The following is a 21,375-nucleotide window of genomic DNA, read 5'->3' on the forward strand; positions in this document are numbered from 1 at the left end:
TTCCCTTTGTTCATGTTTGATTATGATATGAGCAATTTTCATTGGTGTACAGGCAAATTTCTATATTCTGGTTGCGCGTTAACAATTTCTCAGTCCAAACGGCAAATCATGTTAAATGAAACAAAGGGTTTGGCTCGAACCGCTCTTAGGATTGGTGCGGTAGGTGAAGGCTTAATCGCTTAAGTCCTTGATATGTGCTTCTTTCATCTTTAGTGTAATTACATATTATGGGTAAACCTTTTAAAAATAATTATAATAATCAACTAATAATAATACATTGCAGGTTTTTCATTTCGTAATATACACATATTGACCTGGAAATTTCTAAACTAATTGTAACGCGAAATATTCACAGAATTGCTGAATATTATTTGCATGCATTGTGTTTTCTACGAGAAGTGGTTTTGCATTCAGCTTTTCTTTTCAGCTTGCCGTTCAGCGACGTACTAACACTCTTATTAGGTTTTCGGATACAATAGGACAGGGAACAAACAAAATTGGGAAGGTAGCGGCTGACCCCGGCATTTGCCTGGTGTGAAGATGGGAAACCAGGGCTGTCGACAGAGGTGTTCGAACCACCATTATCCCGTATGCATTTCAACGTTCTAATTTTCTAAATCTATCCCTTGTTCACCGTTATCATTTGCACACTTTTTGTCCAGCACAAGGTTCGGATAGAACCTTCATCAACATTATAGCCGCTTCCCTTACTCTTAAATCAAATTTCTATCAATGCATATACTACAGTAGAAACCGCTACATCACGTAAAGATACCTTAACGAAGCTGATGTGTATAATATCTCAGCACCTGAAATCAAAGGAGAGGAATTCCTTCCTATAAAATTCATCGTAAGAAATAATCAAAAGGCAGCTGTATTGTAACAAGTCCCTCTTTTTGTCAGCAGAAGGTAACCATTAGAAGACAGAGTGCTCAACATACGGCTCGCTAAGGCATTTTATGTGGACTCTTGGTCGAGTTTTGATAATGCGTATGATTTTCGTAGTGACAGAAGAACCTAATGAACAAGAACTGTTTTTAATTTACGTAGAAAGGAGATAAGTCTATAAGCAAACTCTCTTAATTATTTATAGTTTTCTTCTTGACGTGATATTTCCGTACTTTTACTGGGCTACAGGTAAGTTCTAAGATTGCATATTCCTCCTTTAAAAACAGGTAAGAAATTTACAATCCCAATTCATTTCTCGAAATTACAGCTACAGTGCTTGCTCGGACAGTGAAAGTTATACCGTGTTCCACTGAGGATTGGATACAGCTATCTTCTGACATCCACAGGGAATGACCAGTTTTGGAAACTTGATTGTGGTTTACTGTGAACGAAAGTTCTCTTTTAACTACTAATATTTGAAGACATATGGATAACACAGGATAAACAGGGGCATAATTACCCATACTACATGGCCTTAAGAGTAAAAGAGAAAAGGATGCACATAACTGGCCATTAACAAAAGGCAAGGAGGCGAAACTCCAACAATCCTTATAGAAATTACTAAAAAACTAAGTGGGCTTACGGCCCAAAGATACAGAGGTTAATCCCATACTACAAGATGGCGACTAAAGGAGGAACCTTTTAAAGCCAAGACGAGATTTACAAAATGTAGAGTTTGAAAACTTTAGTCACCCAATTGCAAGATTGAATGGGAGACGCCAGAGGGTCATCAACCTTATTTCCCTTACATTACATATTTCCCGATAGGGAATAGAAACAGAGTCCTCAGACTTCGTCCAAAATCCTACATTTAAACCACCAGTTCACAAAATGACATTAAAAGAAAACGGCTAAAACCTTCCCCTCAATCTACCCGCAGGCGCTATCACATGTTTAGGAAAATTCTGCCATTACCTTTTATCGCTGGATATTCTTCAAGCAGGCCGCGCCTCTGCCTCCCAGGCCTCCGTCAAGTCACACTCCCAGGCACTGGAGCAATTCAGATAAGACGGTCCTAAAGTGCCCTGCTTATGTAGTTCTGTAAGGGGAACCTTCCCGATTAAATTGCTGATAGGCTGAATTTCTGTACACAACCCCGGTTTTGATTGGCTAGGGAACATATTCACAAGCATCTGATACTTAGGTTACAGTAGAGGAGGAACCAGCTGAGGTGTTGACAACTTCGGTACATTTAAAAAAAACAGTCTTCAGAAAAAGGTTTACTAATTACAAAATTGAAATTTCCTAAGTTCTAGGTTCGTTTTTAGTGCGTGAGAGTGAGCTAGGAAATCGATGTTAGAGCCATCTAACTGTAGAAGACGAAATTCTTTGGGAGTTTACAAGTTCAAGTCCGTTGGCATAGATGACCTTAGAGAAGGCGCGTAGTTTAAATACTCCGGGAACCCATGGTATTATTATTTTTTTTTGCTAGGGGCTTTACGTGGCACCGACACAGATAGGTCTTATGGCGACGATGGGATAGGAAAGGCCTAGGGGTTGGAAGGAAGCGGCCGTGGCCTTAATTAAGGTACAGCCCCAGCATTTGCCTGGCGTGAAAATGGGAAACCACGGAAAACCATTTTCAGGTCTGCCGATAGTGGGATTCGAACCTACTATCTCCCGGATGCAAGCTCACAGCCGCGCGCCTCTACGCGCACGGCCAACTCGCCCGGTATTATTATTATTATTATTATTATTATTATTATTATTATTATTATTATTATTATTATTATTATTATTATTATTATTATTATTATTATTACATTAATTTAGGAAGGCTCGGCTTGTGCCGGTAACATAATGGGCTGACTCGGCCTAAGCAAGGAGTCACCCTTTGACTATGAAAGTATAGGTACATATATCTACAAATTTTTACAACAGAAATAATTACAACATATACATTTATACAATAAACATGCACAGATGATGTCGCTAAACAACTTCTTATCTCCCCATTTTGGGAATCTGTTCTTCAGTATTACTGAAACTGCCGCCTGGAACTTCGTGCTGTTTGGCGTAAGTCAGAGGAAAAATCGTTCCTAGAAACTTTCTCACAATGTGGCAGGTGCTATTATTATTATTATTATTATTATTATTATTATTATTATTATTATTATTATTATTATTATTATTATCTTCATATGCACTGAACACATCACACTACCATCCACCACAGAAACACGTAATACTGATGACGTCCCACCATACAGCGTTGGTTTAAGGAAGGATATTCAACTGTAAAACTAGATCTAACTACGGTACGGGCTGACTAATGAATTTAGTAATAGGACTGGAATAATAATAGCAATAATAATGTTACTTTCCCCCTGTGGGTGGGGCCGGTAGAATACCCTCACGGTATGTCTAGTCTGCCGTAAAAGGCGACTAAAAGGGGTCCCAGAGGCTTTAATTTTTGTAGCATTTTGTAGCATGACATTGCTTCGAGTTATTTGTGTCAGGCTACTCGCTTTCATATTTCTTATCCGACCTCCCTTGGTCAACTCTTGATCTTTTTCTGTCCCGACGGGGTTAGGCTTCCGAGGCCTGGGGAGTCTTTCATTGCCAAGCCCTTTATGGTGCTTGTATTTTTTTGGACAATACATTCATTCTAAGCATTGTTGAAACATTTCAAATTTTACCTAGGGTGGTTGCCCAGTTATAGCCTACTTCCCTTGAGTCAATAGAATTTGATAAACTGCATTCCTTCAGACCATTTACAAATGAAACTGACCAATTAAAGGATGATGTACATGAAATACAGGCATTAGTGTAAGTAACCCCCAAACACACACTTTCCTTGAAATACAGTATACTGGTGATTCAGATTTTCACAATGAATGACGATGACATTACATAGATAATAATAGTCTGTATGTAGATACTATAATAAGCTTTTTTTTTTATATACAGAGAACTTTGCTCTGCGTCTTCAAAAGATAATCTCGTCTGTTTACAAGCAAGACTTCTCTAAAAATGAAAGAAGGTTTGAATCGCTTTAACATGAGAATGCTTTACCGTTGTCTATAGTAAGTGGTACTCTCGTTCGCCACTAGATGGCTTCCTTCGCGCAGTGTGAACCATCTCGCGATGAGGAGAATACGAATTTGGGAAAAATCTGAAAGAAATAATAATAGTGAAAGGACAGGGGAAGAGAACTGCCTGTAAAAATTCTTAATGGCTGGCAACCACGTATGTACTTTAGTGACAGAGTGTGTCCCTTTTGAAATTGTCAGGACTTTTTCGTATTTCCACAGTTTCCCGTATAATCCCAGACCTGCAGTGTTTAGTGTGGGTAAGAGCTCGAACATCTGGTCGGCCGATGCAGGGTGAGTCTGGGCCCACAAATGGCCACGGCTGGTCCGTGGTCTTACAGCTCTGCACTCCGACCGTCCAACTGAGCAGAGGAGGGATGGCCACGTCTCTACGCCTATGAATGTGGGAGACGGAGAGGGTCTGGTCCCCACTTTCATCTGTCTTGAAAATTGTTTTCCGTGGTTTTCCATTCCCCTGCACTAAGGTGAATGCCGAGACAGTTCCTATTATAGGCAACGAACGCCTACCCCCTTTCTCCAAGCATCTACTGGTCTGAGAGACGGCGTGACCATCTAAGAGGCTCACCTCCTTCTTCAAGGAAGGAATGAAAACATGTTAGTTGTAGTCAAACATCCTGGAACGCGACATCATGACCCGTTGATAGGGTGCGCTCAGCTATTACTGATTTGTCTGGCTGGTTGAGACGTTGGTATTCCTTGATACGAGTACCAATGGAGCCGGAATGTTTGGCCATTATATATCTTGCCGCAAGTACAGAAAATTTTGTACACCCCAGGGTGTATTTTGTATGGCTTATTACTAAGAGTGGTGCAGCCTTTGTAAGGCAGACCCTTCATCGATGACGGGCACCATGTGTTATAAGTGCAATGTACCTTTAAAAAAATAAGGAAACAAGATCTTGCACGGATAAACTTTATTTTACAGGCAGATAAAAGAATACATAGTAGTACACATTGCTATTCAACATACTCACAATTCTTATCCAACCTCTTGTTCCTCTACATCAAGACATCGATGTTGGCTAGACTGAGATCTGCTTCCAGTTTCTGAAGCCACGTCATGACGTTCATCCTCGTGCTCCATCAACGATCCGAAGAGATGGAAATCACTGGAAGCCTATTCGGTCATAGTTCAGCCCAGCTCGACAAGGTTTGCCTTTTTCTAGGTGAGATAAAGCGAATGGAGCTGTGCTAGTATGTGTCTTTGGGGGGGGGGGGTGCCGTGAGGCTCCGCCCCGCCTCACAGCCCGTGGTGACCTACCTGTTTGGACAAATGACCGACAAGCGAGTACTAACGCAGGAACATAGCCTAGTACAAGAGTACAGAATAACTTGAGGTGCAAAGGCTAGTCTTCTGCCAGCTACTTCCACCCCTCCGTAAAGGAGAAGTTATGAGAAACCTCCCTAAACCCACCAGGCAATCCCATATCTCCTTTCGGCACTGGTTACCCTGTCGCGGTCGTACCAAGACATCCCCGGCGCTAGACCACTGCCGCTCAAGAGCCACTGTCACCCCCGGTCCATGGCCGCCTGCAAGGCTTTCGAGGTAGAAAATGGAGAAAATAATAAATAAATAAAAAATAAATTTTGACGCGCGGTCGAGAAAGAATAAAGAAAAAAATAGTCTTGCAAACGCCCATGCGGATGGCCAGTAATGCGAAAGCTCTTCCCAAAGGAGCTACTTCGCATACCCCCTTCAAAGTAGGATATTATTGCAGCCGCCACTTATAACATTAAGGACGGACCGCATAGAGAATGTGGTGCCGCACCATTGTTGTCACAGCGGTGGTGGTGAATTTTGTTTTAAGAGGGTGTACAACTGGGCAATAATCCTCCGATGACACTAATCAGAGTGGGAGGGGGGGGGGGGGAATAGAAGGGATCCGACAATTAGAAAAAGGAAGGTATCGGCCAAAGAAAGACAGTCTTCTACGGGCATGAAAATGCAAGACTCCCTAGGCCTTGTGACCTAATACCGTCGGGGTCTGCAATGAACAAGAGTTGATCAACTGAGGTCGGGTAGGACAGATGAAAGTGAGGAGCCTGGCACAAGCAATGCCAGGGCTCAGCTAAAGACCCCGTGGTCGCCAACCCACGCTCCCAAGTTAAGAGTCACTGGAGCCCCTTTTAGTCGCCTCTTACGACAGGCAAGAGATATCGTGGGTATTATTCTGCTACCCCCACCCACAAGACAAGTTAAAGTAGGCCTATATTAAAACTCTCCCACAAACTTTACGTCTGGTAGAAGAGAAATAACTGGCATGGCGAGCATCACATCTCGACTAGCATTCATCTCTGGTTTTCTGGAGATAATTCCCCGTAATATTAACGTTGTTACTGCTGATGGTTTGACTAGATACTAAGGGATAGTACAGGGCAAAGTATATTGCGGAAGTCATATTAAAGAGCTTGTCAAGAAAGGTTACAGATATTTTCCACACCGTTATGAGGGTATTTAGGTGTAGTAAGGATGTAAGGAGAGGGCGTGTAAGTCTCTGGCAAGACCCCAGTGTATGGGATCCTCACCAGGACTACTTCATACAAGAACTGGAAATAATTCAAAGGAAAAGAGCACGGTTTGTTATGGGATTTTTCCGACAAAGGTGTAATGTTCGAAAATGTTACAAACTTTGGACTGGGAAGACTGTGGAGTAAGAAGACGAGATGCTCGACTATGTGGTATGTGAATAAGCTTGAGTGGTGTTTTTAAAAGTAGGAAAGAAGTATGAAGATAAAGTTGGAATTCAAGAGAAAAAAATGGGGCAAATATTAGTTTATAGGAGGAGGTGTTAGGGATTTGAATAATTTACCAAGGGAGATGTTCATTAAATTTCCAAATTATTTGCAATTATTTAAGAAAAGACTAGGGAATGTGCCACCTGGACGACTACCCTAAATGAAAATCAGTGTTGATTGATTGATTGATTGATTGATTGATTGATTGATTGATTGATTGATTGATTGATTGATTGATTGATTGATTGATTGATTGATTGATTGATTGATTGATCAAGACTTTTGCTACCAGTAGACTAAGGTTACCCTTTTCGATGGTAGGTTTAGTGAACGTCAAGCCGTCAGCGTTTTGAGCTGCAGCCAATAGCCAACGGAGAAGCATTCTGTGTTGTGAAATCTGCTTCACAAGCTATTGCCCTGGCCTCTGCTGCTGCCAATGTTCAACCCCTGATCAGTGGAGATGGTAGCCGAAGGTTTAGCAAATGAAAGTCCGGCTTTGTGGCTAAATGGACAGAATGTTTGCCTTCGGTCCGATGGCCCCGGATCAATTTTCAGAATCAACCTCCTCATACTGTTAATTTCCCTGGCTTGAGGACTGGGTGTCTATGACGTCCTCGCCATTCATTTTATCCTCATTAGGACACCACCAACCCTACACAGATTCCATGCACCGTTGTTATCATTATTATTATTATTATTATTATTATTATTATTATTATTATTATTATTATTATTATTATTATTATTATTATTATATAATTCGCTGGGGTCATCAAGGACCACGTTAAGTCTTGTTGCATTTGACACTAAACTTGGCCTTCTTTAGAGCCCAAATTTCCCTCATTCTTTGTGAGTGGGCCTGCTTACGCTCCTCTGCCCAAGGGGCACCGTGTCTTCTCTTCGGTTGCTCGTCTCGGTTTAGCCCGTTCGTCAATATTTTCTTGCGGAAGAGATCTCTGTTGAGGGCGTCTTCAGCTGAGATATGTAACATTTGCAGGTCTTCTTTGGTATTTCTAATCCAGGGAATTGTGGTTTTGGGGTTTGAATCAAAAAAGTGAAAGATTTCTTTAGTTAACTTTCTTCCGTCCATTCTTTTCAGATGACCGTAAAATCGTGCCCGTCTTTTTCTGAGTGTGTCGGTAATTTTCTCTATTTTGCTGTAGACTTCCTTGTTGGATCTCTTTTGATGGATTCCATTTTTGTACTTTGATCCCAAGATTCCTCTCACAATTTTGCGTTCTCTTTTCTCCAGTTCTTCAAGGAGTCCTTTGTTGGCATTTAGAGACAGGGTTTCGTCTGCATATAGAACTACTGGCTTCAGAACTGTTTCATAGTGACGTATCTTGGTGTTTTGGGAAAGGCATTTTTTGTTGTAGATTGTGCGGGATGTTTGGTAGGCTATTTCCAGTTTGCGTACTCGCTCCTGAAGTGCTTCTTTGTCCAGTCCATTTTTCATGATGATCTCACCCAGGTATTTGAATTTGTCTACTCGGGTGATGTCACCGTATTTTGTATGGAGTTTTGGTGGAGCCTCTTTGATGTTAGTCATTACTTCTGTTTTCTCAAACGATATCTGCAAACCAGTTTGTTCGGCAATTTCCTTTAAAATTTCAACTTGAGCTCTAGCGGTTTCTATGTAGTTTGAGAGAACAGCAATATCATCGGCAAATGCTAAGCAGTCTGTTGCGATCCCCTTGGATTTGGTTCCTATTCTCAATGGACTGTAGTTGGTTTCCTGTAATCTCACCCGCCAGGTTCTGATGATCTTTTCAAGAACACAGTTGAAGAGTATCGGGGATAGCCCATCACCTTGTCGGACTCCTGTTTTGATGTCAAAGGAATGCGAGAGACATCCGTGGAACTTCACCTTGGATTTTGTATCGGTCAGGGTGGCTCTAATTAATGCCAGCAGTTTCAAATCAACACCAAATTCATTTAAGATGTTTAGCAGGACTTCCCGGTCAATGGAGTCGTACGCTTTCTTAAAGTCCACAAAGACAGACACATACTGCTTGGATCTTAGTGTACAATATCTGATGATCGTTTTGAGATTTTGGATCTGTTCAGCTGTTGAGCGACCTTTTCTGAACCCTCCTTGGTATTCACCTATTTGATGTTCGACTTGTGCTTCCAAACGCTCCAGGATGGCAAGTGATAGAATTTTGTAAGTCACGGGTAGCAAAGATATTCCTCTATAGTTGTTGATGTTCTTCATGCTGCCTTTTTTGTGTAGTGGATGGATCAAAGCTATTTTCCAATCTTCGGGTAGGGTCTCCTTGTTCCAAATTTCTTCTATTTGCTTTTGCAAGATATCAAGTGATTCCTCTGGGGCATATTTCCATAGTTCTGCTACTACTGAGTCTTCATCCGGCGCTTTGTTATTTTTGAGACGGGATATGTGGCGCTTGATTTCACCTCTGTCGGGTGGTCTGGAATCTGGGTACCTGAGTAAGGGTTCCTTGGTCTCAATGGCGCTTTGCGGTTTAGAGCAATTAAGTAAATTCTTGAAGTTATCTGCCAGAATGCTGCAATTTTCTTCATTTGACGTCGCCAGTGTGCCGTCCTTTCGCTCAAAGCATAGAGATGGTGGTTTATAGCCAGTGAGTTTGCGTTTGAAGGCTCTGTAGTACTCTCTGCTTTCATTTTTCCTAAAGTTTTGTTCTATCTTTTCAATGAGAGATTTTTCGTATTTACGTTTCTCAGTTCTGAACACCCTAGCTGCTTGGGCACGTTGGGTTTTGTAGGTTTCCCAATCATTTTCTGATTTCGTAGAGTAGTACTGTTTCCATGCATTGAGTCTTTCTTGGAGGACTGATTCGCAGGTACCATTCCACCAGGCATGCTTTTTGCTTCTCTTGATTTCTGCAACGTCTTTGGCGGCCTCAACAAGGCGATTTTTGGCGTTGTTAAAGTCACAGTCATTTGGTCTAGCCTTCTCCTGGAACTCCTCGACCCTTTGCCGAAGTTTATCATTATCGAAGCGTGTGATCTGTTTGGTTGTCTTCCTTGTGTTTGCGGGAATTGGTTGGAATTTGATAAGAGATATATAATGATCTGAGGCCACATTGATGCCTTTCTTTACCTTCACATTCACAATCTCAGGGCTGTTTCTCCTGGAGATCGCAACGTGATCAATTTGGAACTCTCCGAGAGCTTGGACGGGAGAACGCCAAGTCATTTGCTTTCTGGGTAGATGGCGAAAGTGGGTCGACATGACCTGCAGGTTGTGATTTTCGCAAATGGACACCAGTCTTTTGCCGTTGGGATTGGTTCTTTTGTGAGCAGGGTAATTTCCTATAACTTTCTTGTACTTCTGTTCACGACCTAGTTGGGCATTGAAGTCACCCAAAAGAAGCTTGACATGGTGTTTGGGGATTTTGTTTAATTTTTCATCCAGTAGGTCCCAGAAATTATCAACTTCGTCTGGATCAGACTTGTTCCTATCGTTTGTAGGAGCATGTGCGTTAACTAGGGCGTAGGTTTTGTTCGCGCATTTAATTGTGAGTATAGACAATCTGTCATTCACAGGTTCGAAATTTGCAACCGATTTAAGGATCTTGGTTCTAACAGCAAACGCGGTTCCAAGCATCACAGCTCCATTGAGGATTCCTCTTTGCGCTTTGCTCTTGAAAAATCGGTAGCCTTCGGATTCAAAAATCTCTTCATCTGGGTACCTTGTTTCCTGTAGGGCCATTATGGATATCTGATTTTCGTGAAGAGCTTTGGTGAGGGTTATCAGCTTGCCAGTTTGTGTAAGTGAATTTATGTTGAAAGTTGCTAGAAAGGTTTTAGATTTTGGCCTGAGTTTTTGACTCTTCGGGGTACACCGAGACGCTCCGACTCGTCTCTTGCATGATGTCGAGTCTCCCCCAGAATCCGAACGAGACTCGTGCGCCGTGGCATTCACGACGAGGGATTTATCCGAAGATTTACCCCCTGGGGTATGTTTCTTGAAATGTTGTGCCATCATGCTTTTTGACTTGACTTTGCTTTGGACGGGTACCCATCCTTTTACAACTAGGGTTGTTAGCCCTAGAGGTTGCCTCAAGATGTTTTCTGGCTTCTGGTCATTTACCAGTCTTCGCCGTAACCCTGGCAAGGGACCAGTTTTTTTTCACGGTGGTATTTTATTTCCCTACTACCCTCTGACTCTGCTGGCGACAGAGCCAGCGAGCTTCCCCAATTCCAATGGGACGCGCCCGATGGAGGTAACCGGTAAATCCCCACACGGGTATTATTATTATTATTATTATTATTATTATTATTATTATTAGTATTAAATACAAATGATGAATTTTATAGCGGTCGTACCCATCGTTCACTGGTTTATTAGCTTCCTCGGGAGATCAGTGGTGGTATCTGACCCATCATCACGGGTTCGATTCCAACCAACAAAAGAGAACCTGATAAATTGCATTTCATTTTAGCAGTTGTACCTATAAAAATAAAACACTATTGCTCCTAAACAGCAGCCCTGCAGTGTCTTGCTACAAGAATGTAGAAGGAAACGGGAGTGAAATACCAGCACTCTGTTATCTATAGATTAAGTCAGAAGTATGAGATGAGGAAGTATATAGGATGAGTAACGCATGGTTGGTAGTTACTAGTGGCTGTCTGACGGACCGAAGTCTATTACACCTAACCCCTCCCCCCCCCCGGCCCACTTTCCTATCCAATATACAGCAGCAAGCCGCTATGGACGAGGAGAGGGGAGAGGTAAGAGAGTCTGGGCTGCGATATCAGTCTCTGATGCTTAGCTCTCAGAAATACGTGCGACGTTTTTTCTCACCGCTTTCAAGTTTTGAAAATGGAACAATGTGTCAGATGCTTACATTATAATGTGCTTTAGACTTCCATCGTTCTCAATTGAGGTTTGGGCTTCACCGATAGCCTTGGTAGCCCTCAGTATACGCCACTGTCTAATATGGAGAGAAGATATTTCAGTGTTTAAAGAACACAACATCGGTCGGCAATATGATTCTAACACAAATCTGTATATAATAAATACTGTTACGTGTTCAGGCGAATGCGAAAACTCTTGGAAGATACCTTCGGTATTTCATGGAAAGGATGAGTGAGTCAGGCCGGGGACCTCACAGTCCGCCTTCGAGCATGACGCGGCCTCTCCTTTTAATGTGATTCGTCTGGTTTCCCCGTTGGCCTTCTGGAACGCGATACGAGAATATGCCTTCTCTGGCCGTAGACCGAAGATTATAGTACTTCATCAGCAGGGATATAAAAGGAAGGTCGCTGCGAAAAGGAGTGATTCATTGTCAGAGTGTTGGGAGTGTTTCTGTTGCCGTTATGTTGTGGAGTTGGACAGCAGTAGTGTTAGCTGTCGTCAGAATTGTTTTTGGAGTGAATAGTAGTGCTCGTCGTTGCTTGTCATCACTGAGTATATTGGAGGATTACGACGGAGAATAATGGTAAAGTGTGATCGCTGTTGTTTAGTGGCGCTGTGTTGTCGTCTTGCCGAATAAATGTGCTGAATAGTTCACTGTGTGGAACGGCCACTTGAAATGATTGCGTAAATGAAGAACTTGCCTGCGTTAGAGCTAAGGAACAGTCATCGTATGTCGTGATTGATAACAATGTGTTCGAACCTGTGTGCATGCAACTGTTGTGTCAAGTGAATGAGCGTGCGGGGCCAAGTGAAAGGTGAGCTGTTCATCAATATTACAGAAGGGATCGTTCAAGTAAATACCAGAGCTGGCTATCTGCTGTGAGGAGGATAACAATAGACTTCGTAAATTTATACTAATTAGGGAACTGTTGTCATTCATTCTCAAGTATAATTGTGTTTTTGTATGTGTTTGTGTGTGCGTTTTAATTGTAACAATACGATTGAGTGGTAAGGAAATAAAATATATATCACGTTCACTGAAAGGTCTCGCCGCTCAAAAACATGTCGAGGAAAATACTGCTGAATTTCCTACTAATTATAGAGTTATTCATTTATTAGCCACGAAATGGAACCCATTTTCTGATGGGAACTTTGTAAAGAATTGTATACCAGACAAAAGAAAAATGGAAATAAATGTTTACTATGTTATGAAGAAATGGGATAGGCACACCTTATAAAAGACTGTTTATAGGCAAAGAAAATAAGAGAGAAATTTATAGATGAGGAGGATATGAGAAAGATTGATAATGAAAATCAGCTGTATACGATTGTAAAGTTATTGAACAGAGATTGTATGCTGCCGGGAAGAATTGCAAAATTATTCATTATTATTATTACGGGAATGCGGGGAACTAAATTGGTGGAAGGAAAATACGTGTGTGATACATGCTAGTTAATAACATAATTGTGCCTAAGGCAACCTAGATAATATAACTTCGTTGAAGTCCAGAACTTTTAGGTACGTAGATCATAGTTATAACATACAATTAATCTATCGTCGTAGTTCCATTATTCTGCTTCTTTTTGTTTTTCCTTCGACAGTCAATATTAATATTCATTCCAAGAGTCGGGCGTAATATGGACGGATTGCGGATGACTACTCCGGTGACCACTTTGTGGGCGTCATGATTCCGGGGTACCTGATGGACCTCTATAGCATGTCCGAGAAGTTTCATTCCTTACAATAATGTTTGTTTTCCGGACATCGTATTGTTTACTTGTGCTTTTACTGCTATAGAATATTAACTTTGTAAACTGCGTGTATCGCAAAGTAAGATTACAATAAACAATGCTCTCTCCAGATGAATGGTTTCCAAGATTATTGGAGATGGGTATTATCTTAAAGAACGGTATGCTTTCTGTAATAGAACAAATTTGTCGTGAGAAAGGAACGGATAAATACAGTCATCTTATCGCGGAACACATTGACGAAAAGAACTGGGGGCTAATTTGTAACCACAACTGCGTGAAAAATCAAAATCATTCGAGTGATTTTCATTGGCTTTGGATGAAAGTAATGACGTCCAAGATACAGCCCAACTTTTAATTTTTATTCGTGGCGTTTGCAAAGCGCGTGAAATGACTAAGGAATTTACATCTTTAAGAACCATCCAGGGAATTATAATATTGGATATTTTCTTTCTCCAACTCAGTAAAACATTGAACGATTTCGATTTAGACTGGGATGTATTGGCGTCTGTAATAACGGATGGAGCATGAAATATGAGTTGTACACATCCGGATTAGTTAGAAAAATAAGAAACGGAGGAAGTTCCAGAAATATTCATTTGCAATACGCTGCACTATACATCAGTAATTTGTGTGTGGAAAAGTGGCAGTTAGCTTTAATTATATTCGATCACATGAACTCAACCATTGGAAGTTCTAGTCGCTTCTGGTTGAAATTGATTTTGATTATGACGATGTAATTTATCATAGCGAAGTTCGCTGGCTTAGTCGTGATAATATTTTGAAGAGCTTCTTTCAACTTCGAGAAGAAATAAGTACATTTATAAATATGAAGCAGAAAGAAATGACAGAACTGGGTGATGAGAACTGGACGTGGGATTTTACGGTACTCACCGATTTAACGCAACATTTAAATATTTTGAATAAGGGGTTGCAAAGTGAAGGCAGGCTTCTAAATTAAGTGTATAATTACCTGTTAGCGTTCCAAAACAATTTTAAATTATTTCGACAGCAATTGGAGAAGGGCAAATTCCCCCACTTTTTGTGTTGTACTGAGCAAACCTACATTTTCAAGAATGAAGATGAAATCAAAATTACGTTCCCGGATCCCCGATGGACACTTGTATTCGATTCTGAGGCTGGCTGTATCAAATTTATCTCCAGACATTTCAACACGGTTACTAAGGAAGACCTAGACATCTCACTAATTCTTACTTTCCTCAGCTCGTTTTGAATTGTGTGTCAGGTTGTTGTTCGTATTGCCAAATAGCCGTGTATGAGGTTGGTTAATTGGTGACTGGAAAAAGGGTAATTGAGGAATATAATTCGTGGTCTAAATACCCTAACTTGAAGAAATACCCCGACATCATCGTCTAGATGTTGAAGAACGGAAGAGTCAAGAAAGGCTGTGAGGCATGTACCGGCTCGGGAATGCACTCTCAGCCTCTCAACTCATGAGCCGCTGGGGACAGATGTATTTGTGTGTTAGGCAGGGTTGGGGTGAGGTGAAAAGGGTGGGGGATAATGTGGACCACCATTCTTTAAGAAATCTGCCATCTGGCCCACCTACAAATTAAGTTGAGCACTCCTGCACTAAAGCATTTTAAAACAGTCCCGCTCAAATCGCGATGTTTGTTCAAGCGCTGTCTTTGAGCGTGACGTTGTAAAGTCGTTGAAAAGAACGGAGGCAAGATACCGAAGACTCTTCATAATTGTATATACGTTTTTCTTTCTTTCTTTCTTTCTTTCTTTCTTTCTTTCTTTCTTTCTTTACAGAGCTTACTCTCAGTATGGTGTGTCACGAAGGACAAAACATACCGATCACTTTTTAAGTTATAGAAATAAAATTACGATAAGTAGACAAATTACAAAGTACAAATAAACCAAGAAAAATCGAAATTTCACACAAATGACTCCGTAGAATGGGATTAGGACTCGTTGAACGATTGACATTTTATTTATTTATATTATTTATCACCGGGCGAGTTGGCCGTGCGATTAGGGGCGTGCAGCTGTGTGCTTGCATCCGGGAGATAGTTGGTTAGAGCCCCACTGTCGGCAATACTGAAGATGGTTTTCTGTGGTTTCCCATTTTCACACCCGGCAGATGCTGGGGCTGTGCCTTAATTAAGGCTACGGCCGCTTCCTTCCCGCTCCTAAGCCTTTCCTATCATATCGTTGCCATAAGACCTATCTGTGTCGGTGCGACGTTAAACCCGTCGAAAAAAAAGTATCGTATGGCTGTTACACTCAAATTTATGATTGAGTTGTCCTGTCCACTGAAGTGAGAATGGGATAGCCAACAAGAGTCATCCATATCTCTGTGATGTAAATGTTGAATGATTTCAGTTATTATGTTTCAAATAGTCTGCTGAGCTGCATCCCAACTACGTACTTCGCCCAAGTTATGTAGAATGATTGGTCCTCATTATGTTCACAGTTAGAGTTGTCCGTGTTCAACGGAAAGGCTCCAATCCAGGGAACTTCTTTTTCATATCCAAGACGTCGTGAAGTACAGAAGTTTTCTACTTTCCATTCTTTTATCCACTTTGTTGTAACGTGGAAGTTCTGTCTTTCTAATTGCTGGGCTGTTGTTGTGGGAGATTTTCTTCATTTGAGCCTGCTGTTTCCTGTAACAACAGGGATGTCTCTGTGTATTGGTACATTGGCGTTGTCATTTACTCTCTTTTAATCACGAACCAAAGCTTCCTATCGGGAGAGATTAGGAAGGGCTATGTGACTTAGGTTAGCGAGCCAGTTTGTGGGTGTGGCTCTAGGTCCCAGAGATCAGTCTCATGGTGATGTTCAACTGGGATTCTATATATGGGCTGTTTACCCAAACAGGTACAGCATATTCGGCTGCTGAGCACAAATATCTACACAATGAGAGATAAATATGTTTAGAAAATGACTCACTTTACGTCGTAGTGGTATGAATAGTGTACAATAATCCTTGTCCGAACTAATATGTTCTTCTTCTTGTGACTTAGACCATCATTGACGGTTTTTCTTTTCTATCTTCAATATCAAATCCCTGCCGGAGACATGATCATCTCCGTCCACGTTTCTCTTTTATCTTACCTTCTATGGTTGCATCAGACTGATTACCATGGATTTTGTCTGATGAATGTTTGTTTAGAACAAACACCTTGCTTACTTCATTGATGCTGTTCAAAATGGATTGCTTAATTGACAGCTGATTACTAATTAGTAAAAAAAATTGTGCATTACTAAATTGACAGCTGATTAATAATTACTAAAAAACTAGAAAATTGTGCATTATATGGTAGGATGCGAATTGAAGTAAAATGTACTCATAATAAAACGTCTCCTAAACAGATTACACATTTTACTAATTCCCTCGTGTCACATCGTCCTTCGTCACTAAACTCAAACCTTGGTCATATTATTTACAATTTGCTTCATCAGAAATTGTATTCCGTCATACATATCTATGAGTGGTCATTTCCGCTTCATTCTTGGAAATAAGTTGGCCTTTTCCTTGTATGAATAATTTTCATCTAGATTTTTTCTCATACGAGACAGATTATCAGTTCCTCCCCCCCTCATGGCACTACAGCCCTTGAAGGGCCCTGGCCTACCAAGCTACCGCTGCTCAGCCCGAAAGCCTGCAGATTACGAGGTGTCGTGTGGTCAGCACGACGAATCCTCTCGGCCGTTATTCTTGGCTTACTAGACCGGGATATTATCAGTTCATCATAAGATAATACTGTAAACTTTCTTTAAATTGTAACTTTAATCTTGATGTTCACGAAAAGATCATATACACCATTGATTTCTCGATCAGAATTAGGATATGAAGAATGTGCTAGTTTAAAATATCCCTCAAATTGAATACATGCGGGATTTATGATAATTTGAATAGCGGGGGGTGTAATTTAATTCTGAGTAATTGCTACTGATCACAAAATTTGTGTCGACGTTTTGTGTTATCTGTTTTGACAGCTTGTTGATTTTCACTTCATCGAGCATTTTCGCGACTACTGATAAAGGACTGTTGACATCCATAGACTGAATGTCATTTGTATTTTAATTGTCAGGGTATCTGTAGTTTCTCCCCTCTTCATATTCTTTTACATGGTTAAATATGGGTACACGTTCGATCATATGCACCATGGTGTTCTTTGAAAAAATTAAGTTACTTGTAACACACTACCATCTCACCTCGCACCAAAACTTAGCCTGCGTCTTTATCGTACAGAGTTCGTTATTATAAACGTAAACACTGAAGAAGTACACACACATACATACATACATACATACATACATTATCATTATAGACTGTTATGCCTTTCAGCGTTCAGTCTGCAAGCTTCTGCGAATTTACTAAACGTCGCCACAATCCTCGATTTGCAACTAGTGTTGTGGCCTCATTTAGTTCTATACCTCTTATCTTTAAATCGTTAGAAACCGAGTCTAACCATCGTCGCCTTGGTCTACCTCTACTTCTCTTACCCTCCATAGCAGAGTCCATTATTCTCCTAGGTAACCTATCCTCCTCCATTCGCCTCACATGACCCCACCACCGAAGCCGGTTTATGCGTACTGCTTCATCCATAGAGTTAATTCCTAAATTAGCCTTTATCTCCTCATTCCGAGTACCCTCCTGCCATTGTTCCCACCTGTTTGTACCAGCAATCATTCTTGCTACTTTCATGTATGTTACTTCTAACTTATGAATAAGATATCCTGAATCCACCCAGCTTTCGCTCCCGTAAAGCAAAGTTGGTCTGAAAACAGACCGATGTAAAGATAGTTTCATCTGGGAGCTGACTTCGTTCTTACAGAATACTGTTGATCGCAGCTGCGAGCTCACTGCATTAGCTTTACGACACCTTGATTCAATCTCACTTACTATATTACCATCCTGGGAGAACACACAACCTAAATACTTGAAATTATCGACCTGTTCTAGCTTTGTTTCACCAATCTGACATTCAATTCTGTTCAATTTCTTACCTACTGACATCAATTTAGTCTTCGAGAGGCTAATTTTCATACCATATTCATTGCACCTATTTTCAAGTTCCACGATATTAGACTGCAGGCTTTCGGCACAATCTGCCATTAAGACCAAGTCGTCAGCATAGGCCAGACTACTTACTACATTTCCACCTAACTGAATCCCTCCCTGCCATTTTATACCTTTCAGCAGATGATCCATTTAAACTACGAACAGCAAAGGTGAAAGATTACAGCCTTGTCTAACCCCTGTAAGTACCCTGAACCAAGAACTCATTCTACCATCAATTCTCACTGAAGCCCAATTGTCAACATAAATGCCTTTGATTGCTTTTAATAATCTGCCTTTAATTCCATAGTCCCCCAGTATGGCGAACATCTTTTCCCTCGGTACCGTCTCATATGCTTTCTCCAGATCTACGAAACATAAACACAACTGCCTATAATTATCCATCCGTGTAGCCAGACGACCAGCCAGATAAGTTTGTTCGCAAAGCTGTCTTTCATATCACCCTAAGTCGGAGTTGCGTCGCGTATTCATTACAAAAACCCAGCGTGCCAATTCCTCCTAATCCCTACGCGATTTTTTCTTTCATATATTTCTTTAGCAGCTGTGTATAATCTAAAGGCCTCCGTGAACCTCTAGTTGCATTTATCGCTTTGACTTCTGTTGTTTATTCTGTATTTACGAAATGTATGCATATTTTATTTTAAAACAGTTCGGTGCATTTACAATATTTTGAAACTTATATAGCTTATATTATATTATATTATATTATATTATATTATATTATATTATATTATATTATATTATATTATATTATATTATATTATATTATTTCTAGTTTCAGTGCATATTTTAACAACCTGTTTATTAATGTGTGATATTACATCATAAAAATGCGATCGTTTCCATACTTTAACACAAATATTTCTAAAAGTTAAGTATTTTTAAAACGAACACTGCAAATTTTGAATGCTATATTAGTGCACATTTGTGCAGAATTTGGAGGCAGTCTGACTAAATTTTTTTTTTTGCCAGTGGCTTTACGTCGCACCGACACAGACAGATTTTATGGCAACGATGGGATAGGAAAGGCCTAGGAGTTGGAAGGAAGTGGCCGTGGCCTTAATTTAGGTACGGCCCCAGCATTTGCCTGGTATAAAAATGGGAAACCACGGAAAACCATCTTCAGGGCTGCCGACAGTGGGATTCGAACCTACTATCTCCCGGATGCAAGCTCACAGCCGCGCGCCTCTAACCGCACTAACTCGCCCGGTATTATTAAAACTATTGCGCAGGGAGCAATATGATTTCAAAGTTTTCTTTAGAGTAATTTAAACTGAAACAGTGCCATTTATTAACCGTAATTAATGATTCAGGATTAGGATTCCTAAGTTAAGTGCCTTGTCTCGTGGTTTCTCTACCTGGAAGATAACATTATTTTCTTTTTCTTTTTTCTGCTCTTTGACATTCTCCCGTGATTATGAATAGAATGCGTTTGGTTGGGTTTTATGTTCGATCATAATGTAACTGAAAACTTTCAGAACCACGGACGTGATTTTAGCATCTCCATGGGACCTTTAGTCCAGCTCCATGGCTAAATGGTTGGCGTGTTGGCCTTTGGTCACAGGGGTCCCGGGTTCGATTCCCGGCAGGGTCGGGAATTTTAACCATAATTGGTTAATTTCACGTGCACGGGGGCTGGGTGTATATGTTGTCTTCATCATCATTTCATCACCACGGTGCGCAGATCGCCTACGGGCGTCAAATCAAAAGACCTGCATCTGGCGAGCCCAACTTGTCCTCGGAGACTCCCGGCACTAAAAGCCATGCGCCATTTCATTTTTATCATGGGACCTTTGAAATGTCCACACTTCAAACGAATGATATTACCGTCTAATGTTTGGATCATCTACTGGTACCAATATTTCATGTACGGTTCTGGGTCATTTCTAGACCAGTATTTTAGTAGGGTCCCTCTTAAGTTAAGGTCATTAAGTATGCAGTAGAATATAATAACCGTTTCTGAGCTCTCCTGAACTGCTTTTCTTTAGCTAAGTCTGTTGGTCTCCCACAGACCCTACCGTTTTCCTCACACAACAGTTAGACATGTGTTCTTCCAGTGTGTTCATTCGTAATTCAATTTTTGTTTATATCATCTTTGTTTCCTACAGATCGCAGCTTCCGAACGGTTCTCTCCTCCTTCAAACAGTATTTCCGGACCAACAGGGACTTCAAGGAGACTACCAGTGCGTGGCGACGTTGGACAACGTGGGCTCAATCGTCAGCCGCTTCGCCAAGCTCAGGATAGCAAGTGAGTACAGTCTTGTGTGTCGCTGTTCTCTTGTGAGATCTATACATTTCAAGAGCTGTATTTATTAGTGTTATCCGATTAAAATAATTACTGTATAATTAGGAGAGCGGGTTACTCTTTGGACAAGAAGATTAGCATGTCAGGGTTTACACATTCAGTGTTTATATAGAAGAAAATTATTATTATTATTATTATTATTATTATTATTATTATTATTATTATTATTATTCAATGTATATATGTGATACGTATTTAAAATATATGCGGAAAGTGCTAATAATATTGATGTTGCTAAAGGATTGTGACGATTCTATTTTGTTATGCTGGTTATTGTAAATGTTGTGACCCTCTCGGAGTACATTGGACAAGTGGTGTAGTGAAAAGGCAGATTTCATGTTAAATTTCAAACATTTAAAATTCTGAAGTATTGTGTCGTTGAACAAAGCAGAATCGGAACCGACTTTCATAGGTATGTTCATTTATTGTGTGATAAATGAAAGTAGTAAACGAATACCTAGCTTACAGTAGGGTGCGTTAGAATTAGTGCGAAAAACAACCATATCTGACAAACAACGAAATGCATTGATGCAAAAGAATGTAATATTTTTTGTATTTTTTGTATTCAATCTTCGGCTGCAATGACGGCTTCAATTGGGACCGAATGCGTTATCATAAATACGAATCACACGGTCGTTACTGATGTTTGATATTAATGGATTAATAACGGCTTTTAGGGACTCAGACT

At 40.6% G+C, this 21,375-nt stretch overlaps 1 protein-coding gene across 1 annotated transcript in view; it reads left to right on the top strand.

Moving 5' to 3' along the window:
• Positions 1–21,375, top strand: part of LOC136874463 (neogenin) — a 453,251-nt gene that overhangs the window by 156,148 nt on the left and 275,728 nt on the right. The window contains exon 3 of the mRNA XM_068227813.1: positions 20,491–20,630. Within this exon, the coding sequence (XP_068083914.1) occupies positions 20,491–20,630 (140 nt within the window). The remainder of the gene's footprint in view (positions 1–20,490; positions 20,631–21,375) is intronic.

Source organism: Anabrus simplex, chromosome 5 (assembly GCF_040414725.1).
Source record: "Anabrus simplex isolate iqAnaSimp1 chromosome 5, ASM4041472v1, whole genome shotgun sequence".
NCBI classification, from domain to species: Eukaryota; Metazoa; Arthropoda; class Insecta; order Orthoptera; family Tettigoniidae; genus Anabrus; species Anabrus simplex.